The 13051-nt window shown below is 42.5% G+C and overlaps 1 protein-coding gene across 2 annotated transcripts in view; it reads right to left on the reverse strand.

Annotated features, from left to right (window-relative positions):
* smyd3 (SET and MYND domain containing 3) overlaps positions 1 to 13051 on the reverse strand; it is a 781377-nt gene that overhangs the window by 537771 nt on the left and 230555 nt on the right. For both annotated transcript variants that reach the window (XM_060831286.1, XM_060831287.1), the window contains 2 exons: positions 4089 to 4196; positions 13 to 70 (listed from right to left, as the gene is read on the reverse strand). In XM_060831286.1, coding sequence (XP_060687269.1) covers positions 13 to 70; positions 4089 to 4196 — 166 coding nt within the window. The remainder of the gene's footprint in view (positions 1 to 12; positions 71 to 4088; positions 4197 to 13051) is intronic.

Raw genomic sequence — 13051 nt, forward strand, 5'->3', positions numbered from 1 at the left:
GGAAAGGCTTACTGGACTGAAGGTCTGACACGGAATACAACTCTTCTGAGGGACAGGGCAATCCAGTCAGCTGCAGAATAAAAATAGTGTTATTATGAGAAAACACACACACACACACAATATCTGTTGTGTCCCCCCCCCCCCCACTCTCTACAGACTTGCTCTCTCCAAGTTTGCAAGCCTTCTGGAATGTCCAATTTTCACAACAGAGCCTCAACAGTGATTGCCAATATACAGGTTAGAAATAGGGAGGGCATTGCAGCCACTTGGTCTCCCTCTCTTCAGCTTCAAAACTTCAATGGAGAAGGAAAGGAGCTGGGCAGGATAAACCAGGGCGTGAGAGGACAAAGTTAGGGAGTGCTCATTAGACTCAGCTAGAAGTGCCACATTGTATCAAGAACGCGAAGGCACCTGAAGACAGTGAAGAACCGATGAGCAAGAACAGTTGAGATCATTGGAGAAGTTGGGACTGCTTCTCTTAAACAGGAGAAGGCTAAGAGGAACTTTGATGGAGGTTTCAAAATCACAAGAGATCTGCACAGAGTAACTAGGGAGGAACAGCTCCTGCTCATAAAACAACCAGGAGCAAAGGGACCCAGATTTAAAATTATTTGCAAAAGTACTAACACAAGATATGAGAAAATATTTTTGACTTGGTGCATAGTTAGGGACTGGGATGTATGGTGGAGACATTTTCATTTAAAGTATGAGATGACTATTTGAATATAAACAATGTGCATGGTTTTCAGGAAAGGCAGGAGATTGCCACAAAATTGTAATGTTCATTCGAAAAACTGGCGAGACAAAATGGGCAGAATGGCCACCTTCTGCACTATAATAATTGTGGGACCGACATTAAACAGACTCTAACTCCCTAACCAGGGTGGATATGAAAGCTCCATTTCGCTGATTTTGTTGAAAAGTACAGGCGTTCTTATTGGTTTTTAGCCAATGTTGATCACTCAAGTAATATCACAAGCACAGATTACCTGACTTATTCTCACAGTGATGTTTATTGGAGCTTGCTCTGTGAAGGTCTGGCTGCCATATTTCTGACATTACAAGTGACACCATTTCACCATTGGCTGTAAACCACTATTGGGTGACCTAAGGTATTGGAAAACACTGTGCAAATACAAGCCTTTCTTTCCTTCTTTCATCCACAAGTTTTCTCTAAGACCTTCTTTGAACATCACCATAGAATCTCTACGGGATGGAAGCAGGCCATTTGGCCCAATGAGACCACACCGGCCCTCCCCCAGACCCATACTCCTACCCTATCTCTGTAACCCTGCATTTCCCATGGCTAACCCACCTAACCTGCTCATCTCTGGACACTCTGGGCAATTTAGCATGGCCAATCCATCTAACCTGCACATCTTTGGACTGTGGGAGGTAACCAGAGAGCCCAGTGGAAACTCTGCCCATCATGAAGGGAATGCGCAAACTCCACACAGACTATAGCCTGAGGGTGGAATTGAACCCAGGCCCTTCACGCTGTGAAGCAGCAGTGCTAATCACTAAGCCACCCTGCTGCCAACCATGGATCTACTGCAGCCAGCTGGACAGACTGACACTGCCTTGTATGATCTAAAGGAGGGCATCTCCAACCATGGTGCACTTCCTTAGTGCTACGTTCCAGTCTCCACCTCGAGTGGGGACTTGAATCTACTAAACTCTGACGCAGAAATGAGCATGCTTTCCCCTGCTGCCACAGAGCGAAACATCCCTATTTAGAAAACAAATGTTTCAGCCACTTCACTGCAAACAAGAAAATGGGTTTTAATAGTTGGTGGGTTCTAGCTCAATTATAATTAAGGCTGAAATGTCCTTGAAGAATATTCATCTTTCAGCTACACTAATTATCTTCTCTGTTTGATCCGGTTTTCTGCATAGATTAAAAAAGTATATATTTGCACTTGAAGAGGTGAGATCATTCTGATCAATGAGGACAATTAATCTCCAAAAAAAACCCTATTCCTTCAGCACTTGCCATTTCATTTTGTATGTACTAATGTACACTGGTTGCACTGAGGAATTCGAAAGACAAACCTACAATTTGCCTTTTCTTACGACTGAAAGTAAGAAAAATTATATCGGGTGGTGTGCAATAGAGCTGTCAGTGATTCCTACAGAGAAGAGTGATCTTACAGAATGAGAAATCGTCATCTATTGCTATCGTGCTAATAGTTAAGTTCTTGCTCCAATTTCCATTGTTCAGGAGACAGATTTTAGTGGTCAGCCCAATATTCACGCAAACAATAATCCATAAGGGGGTCAGTAAAGCAATGAAATGATGACAGTTAGGAACATTTTAACTGGCATATTTTGGTGTCTCTCCTTCTAGCATTTGAAGGTTTAGTCTGAAGGATGTCTCTGTACATTTGGAAATTGCGCTGTCATAAAAAGCGATGACGTGTATATAAGTGTGGAACTGTGGACACATACGTTGGAGTGAGAGCATGTATGACAAAGAAAGTATTGTATTTATGACACATGACCATCAAAGAGCACCCTACAGACAATGGAGACTTCGCACTATCGTCACTCCTGTGATGTCGGAAAAATGGTAGCCAGTTTGTGTGGTTGCATGAACAGTAATCTGATAATGATCAGATTATTTGTTTTGTGATGTTAAGTGAAGCATAGACACTGGCCAAGACTCCAGGGATAATTCCCCTGCTCTACTTAGAAACAGTGCCACAGGCTGATTTACATCATCCAGGGTGGCAAATGGAGCCTTGGTTTGATGCCTCATCTGAAAAACAGCACTTTCAACAATACAGCACTCCCTCACCACCATACAGGAGTCAGTCAAGATACTTCTGCTTAAGTCTTGGTGTGGAACTTGAACTTATTACCTGAAGAGTTGGAGGCAACAATGCTACCAAATGGGCCACCAAATTAGCAGTCAGTTTGGTTTCAATACATGTTCACAGCTTCTAAAATCTACTGTGATTATCCACATTATCTCTAGGACGTTAAGGTTTTCCTGGCATGTTTTGACCAGTATTGCACAAGTCTGATTCGATCGGAATATTTCCTGGTCTTTTACTTCAACTTGCACTTTATTATATAAAGGGGGTGGAGGGGGCGAGGGTGCTATTATTACAGTGATTTTGCAGGATGATCAGATCATCGCATTTCAACATTACTCGCCACATAAATTTTACTCTAACGTTGTCATGATTTTACATTCTCTCCTGGTTTCAATCAAGCCACTGTGAATAATTGCCAACTGGGCATCTGAGAAGTAAAATCAAAACGTAATTACAAAACAGTAAGGTGCAATTTTCTCCTCTCTCTGGTGGTGAGCTTGGAGGAAGAAAGGGCATGAAACTAAGAAAGGTGTTGCAGTACCAGGCGCTCATCATCCATCATCTCCATCAAAATCTGGGATGGGAAGGCTCATAATTGACCAGCTCACCTCACTGCCAATTGAGACCTTTGAGTGGCCACAGAAGTTCTCTAAGGGCCTCGTCTGCATAGCCGGCTTATCACCTCCAGTGGGAGGTGTGGGGTTTGGAAGAGTAGAGGGTGATCGGCCAAAAGGACTCGGCACTTGAGCTTCCAACCATGGTCCCTGATTCCAGGTAAAAGCCTTTCGATGACCTTATTACTGCTCAATTGGCAGGGCGAGCCTTCCCGTAAAGAGAAACCACAGGTTCCGTTGCCAGCTCTTCAGCCCACAGGCTGGACCCCTCCCTCGACACCTCAATAAGATTCTGCCTAATACTCCCCACTTACAGGGAAGCTGTAAACCATAATGTGTTTTGTACGAACATCTCTTTGCAATGCAAGTACAGGTGAAGGGAATAACTCAAAGTTTGTTCATTGTCTCATTGCCAGGGATGATTTGAAATGGAGGCACAATTAAGAGGGGCAAGGAGCAATATCAGCCAAAGACTCAAGGTTAATGAGACATGCTGGAAAATGGCTCACTGCTCTTATTAAGAATGCACTTGCCTTGCAGTAATCTGTAATTACATTTATAAAACGTGCCAAATTCCTTTATCATATTAAACTCAACCAAATTCTATAACAATAGGAAACTGAGCCATCAATACTTGATCTATATATTAACCTACCAGTTTGAAGATTATCCTTGCCACAAGCCTGGTCATATCAGTTGGAACTTTCGGATAGATACTTCGCAAACACTTACATTCACGCTTGTGGTCCAGCCAAGCTAGTTTCTAAAGTGAAAAGAAAACACTTTTAACTGAGGATTAACTGGACAAATAATTGCCGATCATGTAAGTCAAACATTGGCAGATAACTCACTGCATCCATATGGAGAAAATCATACTGAGAACTCCTATAGGTGAGTGAGCCCAGGTGTGGAAGGATCAGTGGCAAGTAGCAATCCAGCCACACAAGTGTCAGACAATGATTATTTCCAACAAGGGAGAATCAACCATCGTCCCCATAATCTTCAATTGGAATGACAGATTTTACCTGAATTACACAATTACAGCTCCTCATCACCGTCTCCGCGGAAATCAGTGATGGGAAATAAATGCTGGCCCAACCAGCAACTCCCATATCTTGTGAATGGATCAAAAGAAAATGGTAAGCATGCCCCCATCCCTTTACAGGACTGACTAAAATCATTGGAGAGCAGAGAAAGAGCAGGCAAAACTCAAGATAAATAATTTGAAGGGCAAGTGCTGGGGGATAGTAGGACTATTCCGAGCTGCTTTTCTCGAGACCTGGCAGTGCCATGATGGATGGAACAAGCTCCATTTGAAAGAAATGTCCTTATTTTAGAGGAGTTTAACATAGTGATCTATCCCAAAGCATTTCCCAGGAGTGTTACTGAACAAAATTTGACCTAAGGGGGCCTTGGGCAAAGAGGTAGGATATTGTGAGGGGAGGGCTGGAGGATATTCAGCCAAAAAAATTAAGACGCTGAGTTCCAAGGATTCCCTCAGTGTGTAAAACAAGTGCAACAGATTCAAACAACATCCAAAATTAAAGGAAATGTGGTAGAAGGGAAACAGAAACTCTAACGGGGCACTGTAAAATCCTAAGAGAGACAATCACAACATTAAAGCACTAATTAAATTAATAGAGGAAAAGATTACAGCTCTATGCATGAAAACGTTTGCCAACACAACAAAGAACTCCAATGGCTGGAGTTGACTGTCAATATATATCCCATCACAAAGAGTCATACAGCACGAAAACAGACCCTTCAGTCCAACCGGTCCATGCTGAACATAATCCCAAACGAAACCAGTCCCACCTGCTGGCTCCTTGCCAATATCCCTCCAAACCTTTCCGATTCATGCACTTATCCAAATGTCTTTTAAATGTTGTAATTGCGCCCATATCCACCACTTCCTTAGGAAGTTCATTCCACACATGAAAAACTCTGTAAAAAAATTTGCTCCTCACATCTTTTTTAAATCTCTCTCCTCTCACCTGAAAAATGTGCCCCCTAGTCTTAAAATGTTTCCATCCTAGGGAAAAGACACCTACCATTGTTGCACCAAAGCTGCCATAAAACCCACAAGTCTTTAAGAATTGGTTGAAAAAGAGAAAAATGGCAACAAGATGAAGACCTTAAAATAAAACTTGGCACTTTATACCTGCCTGGTAGACAACACGTTTAGGAAAGACAAATACTGTAAACTGGCAAGTCGATCTGTTTAAACACCAAGAAAGGTAAGGAGACTAAAATAGCAGCAGGTGGAATGAGCTGCAAGTCAATAAACAAAAGAAAGCTGTCAGAAAATTTTAAATTTTAAACAAAGGTGAATTCAATTCCAGAAGCACAATTGGGAAGAAAGCAAATTGGTCAGAAATTGCATTCACTTAAATAAAAAAGACTTAAATTCATGCATCTTTCACCACCACTTAAGTACTACACAATTGTTCATGTTTTGATTTAGAAAATGCAAATCCTCAGAGCTAAGTGATAGTCTCCTCATTTGATGAATTAGAGGCAATTAGTCCTCCATTTATTCTGGAGAGGAGACACTCCTTAGTAACATGCAGCATTATCACAGGCACAGAAGTACTTTCACAATATGGTCGTTGTTAGAATGTAGGCAAGGCAGCAGAAAATCTGCAAACATACAATGAGGGACAAGCAACCTCATAATCTGCATTGCTGTAAGGATACCCAGTGATCTTGCACCTAAGAGAGCTGAAAGCATCTTGTTTTTAAATCTAATTAAAATAATACTGCAGCATCCCTTCACTGTGGTTGACTCTTAACTGCCCTTTGGATATTTAGGAATGGGAAATAATACTGTTCTAACCAACAACACCCTTTCCCATGCATAAATAAAATCAAACTATACTGGGATGTTAGCCTAAGTCTTTATGCCGATGGCTCTGAACTTGGACTTAAACACAACACTTTACGCTGGAGATGTAAGACGATGACTGACATTCACGAATCTTTGTGGATAAGTGTGGACCCTGAAGACAAAAGGCTGATGTCCATCTATCGTCAGACAAGGGTCGCAATGAAGAGGCTGTTGAGTAAGGCTATCAGAGTAACTTGATTCACCTTGCACCCATCATGCTGGCAGGAGGCCAGGGCAAATGCACCAGAAAAGGTTAAGATGTGCAAGCAAGTCAGCAGTGAACAATGAGATCAAAGCACGGACAGTCATGAAAGCAGGAGGCCACATGCACTTGAACAAGCCACTCTGGATAGGACAGCACAAGCCAGCCATAACCGAAAGGAACTGAAAATAGCAAGTGAGTTGGAATACACATGGGTGAAAAGTAGGGATGGGTAGTGCTGACTCTGGGATGTAATGATGAGGAGGTGCTGGTGTTGGACTGGGGTGGACAAAGTTAAAAATCACACAACACCAGGTTGTACACCAACAGGTTTATTTGGAGGTACAAGCTTTTTCAGTGCTGCTCCTTTATCAGGTAGCTAGCTTAGTCAGGTAGTTGTGGATAGTGACGAAGGAGATATTTGTATTTTCATTAGTCACAGGTAAGGTGCCGGAAGATTGGAGGTTGGCTAACGTGGTGCCACTGTTTAAGAAAGGTGGTAAGGACAAGCTAGGGAACTGTAGACTGGTGAGCCTAATGGTGGTTGGCAAGATTTGGAGGGAATCCTGAGATAGTCCCATCTGCCAGCACCCAGCCCATTTCCTTCCAAACCCTTCCTATTCATATACCCATCCAAATGCCTCTTAAATGTTGCAATTGTACCAGCCTCCACCACATCCTCTGGCAGCTCATTCCATACACGTACCACCCTCTACATGAAAAGGTTGCCCCTTAGGTCTCTTTTATATCTTTCTCCTCTCACCCTAAACCTATGCCCTCTAGTTCTGGACATTATAGAAAGGATTTGAAAGCTCTGGAAAGGGTTCAGAGGAGATTTACTAGGATGTTGCCTGGTATGGAGGGAAAGTCTTACGAGAAAAACCTGAGGGACTTGAGGCTTTTTTTTTAAGCGAGAAGGTTGAGAGGGGACTTAATTGAGACATATAAGATAATCAGAGGGTTAAATAGGTTGGACAGTGAGAGCCGTTTTCCTCAGATGGCGATGGCTAGCACGAGGGGACATGGCTTTAAATTGAGGGGTGATAGATATAGGACAGATGTCAGAATGTAGTTTCTTTACTCAGACAGTAGTACGGGCGAGGAACGCACTGCCCAAAACAGTAGTAGACTCACCAAATTTAAGGGTATTTAAATGGTCGTTGGATAGGCATATAGACAAGAATGTTTTAGTGCAGGTTAGATGGGCTTCAGGTGGCTACACAGGTCGGCACAACATCGAGGGCCGAAGGGCCTGTACTGTGCTGTAATGTTCTATGTTCTGACGAAGGAGCAGCACCTGGTGTTTGTGTAATTTTTAACTCTGGGATGTAAGGCAGACTCCAGAATATGAACTGAGGCAGTGGGTGCAGCCAAAATGAAGACGGACGAACTTACCTCAATAAATGTGGAAGGCAGCCAAATCAGAAAGGCCTGGAGCATTGACAGAGGGATAAAATAAAACACAGTCCAATCCAATAATTCAAACTCCAGCCAAACACGCCAGGTTGTGGTTCTGGTTTCCAATATATGAATACAGCTCTGTGAGAAAACCTATGACCAACATCATTCAAGTCATTTTGAACAACAACCATTTTATGCAGAATGACAGCTTATTGTTAAATAATTTCTTCTGTTACTTCTGGCAGCAAGTTTATAGCTGGGGGAAACATTCAAGATGGCAACATAGTTTTATTCTTTCACGGGATATAGGATGTTGTTGTCTATTTTCACGTTCACTGGAGATGGTGGTGCTGAGCTGCTTTCTTGAACTGCTGAAATTCACGTGATGTAGTTATACACACACATTCTAGGACCATGATCTAGCAACACTGAAGGAAGTGCGATGTATTTCTGAGTCAGACTGGAGTGCAACTTGAAAAGGAACTTGCAGATTGTGGTGTTCCCAAGTATCTGTCACTCTTGACCTTGGTAGAGGCCAGGGGTTTGCAAGGTGCTTTCAAAGGAGCCTTGATGAGTTGCCACAATGTAATTGTTAATGGTACATACTGCTGCGCATTGTTTAAGAGGATGGAAGTTTAAGGTAACGGATGGGGTAATGACCATGTGAAATGCTTTGTATTGGAATGTGTTGGGCTTTAAATGTTGTTGAAGTTGCAGTCACCCACACAAATAGAGAACATTCCATTACACCCCTGACCTCAGCTGGCAGATGCTGAGCAAACCACAGGAGTAAAAAGTAAGTTACTGGCTTCAGAATTTCATGTGTTTGACCTATTCTTGCAGCCACAGTATTTATATGACTGGCCAGTTAATCAATGGTAACGCAGAGCATGTTGACAGCACAGCTCTCAGCATTGGTAATGCCACTGAATCTCAACAAGGAGTTAGTTAGATTTTCTCTTGCTGGAGATGGTCATTGCCAGGTGCTACTTGCCACTAATCAGCCCAGGCCTGACTGTTATCCAGGTCTTGCTGCAGATGAACATGGATTATTTCAGTTTTTGATGAGTCCCGAATGGTACTGCAAAACTGTGTAAACATCAGCTACAATCCCACTTCTGACTTTATGTTGGAGTTAAGATCATTGATGAAGCAGCTGAAGGTGACTAGGCCCAAGGAACTCCTGTGGCAATGTCCTGAGGGTAAGATGGTTGATTTCCAACAACGACTGCCATCGTTTTGTCTTGTACTCATCAGGACCAATTGCAAAATTCTTCAAAGGGAAAAAAAAATCATACAGTATGAAAGAATAGCGCTGATTGGCTGGCAGGTGGACTCTGATTGGTAGAGGCATTGCCTTGGAGAAAGCATCAGTTAAATAATGAGTGACAGTTAACTACCAAGCTTTGATTAAATTTTAAAAGAGGCACTTTGATTCTGATTAGTCAAGACATTATCCTGCGAAATGAACAAGAGATGGCTATCACCTAATTATCTGAATTAAAATAACTGCCCTCTCTGTATGTGTTCTGTCTGAAAAGAAACAGGGTCCTGTGTATTATTACATAGCTTCCAGTGTATGCATGTGCACCACACCGTAAGATCAACTGACAACCCCATTCGTTGTCAGCATAACTTCACACATTAGAATCATTTTGCAAAACGAAAATCCTCAAAATCCATTGCTTGGACCATTGTTTCAGTCACCAACCTAAAACTCTTCTATCCTAGAAATTCAAGTGCACAGGGGCAGTCATTAAATTAAAATACATAACATATAAATGCCAGTTTCTATTAAACATTTGGTACATGCTTGTGTAAAGAGAATGTAAAAGAATTGAGCACGAGAAGCATATGATGACACAGTGCCATCAAACATTGTGCTCAGGAATTAACTAAACAAACACAAAAGCTCATCCAGAAAATCAATCACTTTTAGAGCATCTGTTCAGTTGCACAGCATAGGCTATGAGATACTTAGCCAAGCACTAAACCAAAGTTGCCCTTTCACATTCAGAGGATGTAGTAAGATCACAACCAGTTGTATGGAATTAAAGTTATCACAAAATCAATGGTCATTTTAAGGCAGATGTCAGAAAATGGGCCGAATCACTGGAAAAAGCTGGAGTTAACCTTCGAACCAGTCACCTCGCTTCCAAAAAAACTAGATTACAATTCTGGCTTGTTTAAACAGGCCTTGTGCTTCGCTTTTTAAAAGCAGACAAGTCATAACTGTAGAACCTAAACCACAGGATGACAATGTAGACTGAAAAACATCTACCCTGATCCAAGTCAATTATAGTTTTTGCAGATAATCCAATATTTTTGCCAAGTTACTAAGTGGACGTATCCACTTTCTGGGAGAGGCACCAACACTTAATGACCTGACTCATGCTCTGACACTTGATACCTCCTTTACTTCCCGTCGTTCATAACATTGCCCATCGTAATAAAAACATATATACTTCAAGTCTCAAAGGGACACAGATTGTTTCAAAGTAATTTTTAAAAATAAAAAGCAGAAATCAATGATGGCTTTGTCTGCTAATTCTTCTGGCCTTATTCTTCAGTGACGACAACCTTACGTTTGAACTTGGTCTAAGTGGCACTTGCTGGCTTCCATATTGGCTAGCCATTCCCAATCTCTCCAATTCTGCATACACCGTGGCACAGTGGTTAGCACTGCTGCCTCACAGCGCCTGTAGACCCGGGTTCAATTCCCGACTCAGGCGACTGACTGTGTGGAGTTTGCACGTTCTCCCCGTGTCTGCGTGGGTTTCCTCCGGGTGCTCCGGTTTCCTCCCACAGTCCAAAGATGTGCGGGTCAGGTGAATTGGCCAAGCTAAATTGCCCGTAGTGTTAGGTAAGGGGTAAATGTAGGGGTATGGGTGGGTTGCGCTTCGGCGGGTCGGTGTGGACTTGTTGGGCCGAAGGGCCTGTTTCCACACTGTAAGTCTAATCTAGAAAATCTAATCACCTAGTCTTTCCATGAATGCTGCCAGGACCAAACCTATTTGACAATTCGTACCTGGTCAGCCAAATACTGCACCCCTCATGTAAGCATTGACCACTGACACCTTGAACAATGAGATCTACAACCCGATTACCTGTGTCAGTTCAACATTCTACAAACCAGTGTTTGATAACAAAGACCTTTGCAAGTTAACGAAAGGCTTAGTGTATGGAGTAGCTGTTGTCACTACACTCCTACCTGCAGCGAGGGCTGAGTTATATATAGCAACACATAAACGCAGAGGAGAAATTCCATCAGCAATGCATTCGCTCCATTCTCAGAGTTCAAATCAGTGGAACATAAAGAAAGGTTGGAGCCTTTCTTGAAGACAACTCTGTGCATATTCAATCAAAACTCCTGCAAAACGATGGACTATACATACTTTTCAGCCATCTGGACACAGTCTGCCTTGCTAGATCTTGTTTTCTCAAATTCAAAATGACCACTATTCCAGGAGTGGAGAAAGAAAACACAGCAAAACATTCACAAGCGCTCCTTGTAGGCAACAACGTTGACATTAATGCTGAGAGGAGCTTTCTGCCAATGTTCAGAATGGCAACAACTTGTCCAGAGCTGCACCACACATTATTTCCTAATATCTTAATGATGAGGCAGAATGTTGACAGAGGTGGAGAGAAAAGACAGCAAATCCTGCTCACCGGGTCCTATCACCTCAAGAGACATCCTGCCCAATGTGCCCTCAAATCTGCAGGTCAAGAAATGTCCTGTGCAGTCCTGTGAAGACCCACAACAGAAACTCACAACCATGAGTAGACATCACCTTCAGTTTGGGGGACAATTGATGATATTTCAGAAAAAGAACTTATCCTCAGCCAATCAGATGCTCTACAGAAAAAGTGGCGTCCACAGTTTCAGGACATCTCAAAGCGCTTTACAGTAAATGAAATAGGTATCTATAAAACACAATCATGTTGCATTATGGGAAGTGCAGCAACCTTTTATGCCCTCAGGAAATAGCAATGTGACAATGACCAGATAAGCATCTTCTATTTTAAAGTTGATGGACAATTGTTGACCAGCACCCTGGGGAAAACACTCCTGCTCTTCCTTGAAAAGGTTCCATGAGATCGACAGTACTTTTGTTAACATGAGACAGAAAAGAGGGCCTCGATTCCATCAGTAAAACAATGGCACCTTTGACAATATAGCACTGAAGTCTTAGATTGGATTTTCATTCTCATGGAACTTGTCTCTCCTTGGACAGTTCATTAAAAATAATGAGGTGCTTCGGTAAGGCCTCTCCCTGCTGTGGGACCAATCAGCTAGACTCAATGACAGGGAATAGCTTCACTCTCAACAAAACGCTTGCCCCTTAAAACCAGATCAAGGACCAGCTTTGGGCGACTGGATTTTCTGTGTCATCAGCTGGCAAGTCTTAGTGAGCAGGTGATAAATCAGTATTCTGGGTCAGGCTGCAGTGAAGAAGCTCTCCAGACAGGTTAGCATCTGAGTTACACTGAGAAACATGGCGACATTGCATAGAATCAACTTTGTACCAGAAGTGGCCAATCAAACAATGCAGTCCAACTGCCATATCCCATCAGCTTCTTTTGCCTCCTCACTTTAACTCTGAGTTCCACTGTCTCCTCTCATCACCCTCATGTTCATTCTCCACACAAGTCAGCTTCCAACCTCATCAGCATAGCCTTATTATTATTCTATTTTAATGTCTCTCAACCAGATCTTGCGCTAGTGAGCTCCACACATTTGCAAATCTGGAATATTCCAATTTAAGGGCCTGTGTGCAGAGGGAGTGAAATCCCCCACCTCCCTCACATACTTCTCTTTTCATAAAGCTATCCTACCCGATGTCACCACTCTCACATCCACTTTCCTAAAGCACTCAGACTTTGTGTGAAACGCTGAAAGTGTGAAGCATTGCTCCATTGTTTCAAACTCGGCACTGCCCTGCAACAAGATGCCTTTCAGTCCCACCCACTCCCTAAACTTGCGTTGTCGTCTTCTCTCATCACCCATACAAAGTTTTAAAAAAATCAAAGTCTACTTGACTATAATTAGGAAGAAATAACAACACTTGATGGCACCCCAGCACACTGAGATCATGCTTGGCACTGCTCTGAATCCAACTTAAAT

The sequence above is a fragment of the Hemiscyllium ocellatum genome, chromosome 10, assembly GCF_020745735.1.
Source record: "Hemiscyllium ocellatum isolate sHemOce1 chromosome 10, sHemOce1.pat.X.cur, whole genome shotgun sequence".
Lineage (NCBI taxonomy): Eukaryota > Metazoa > Chordata > Chondrichthyes > Orectolobiformes > Hemiscylliidae > Hemiscyllium > Hemiscyllium ocellatum.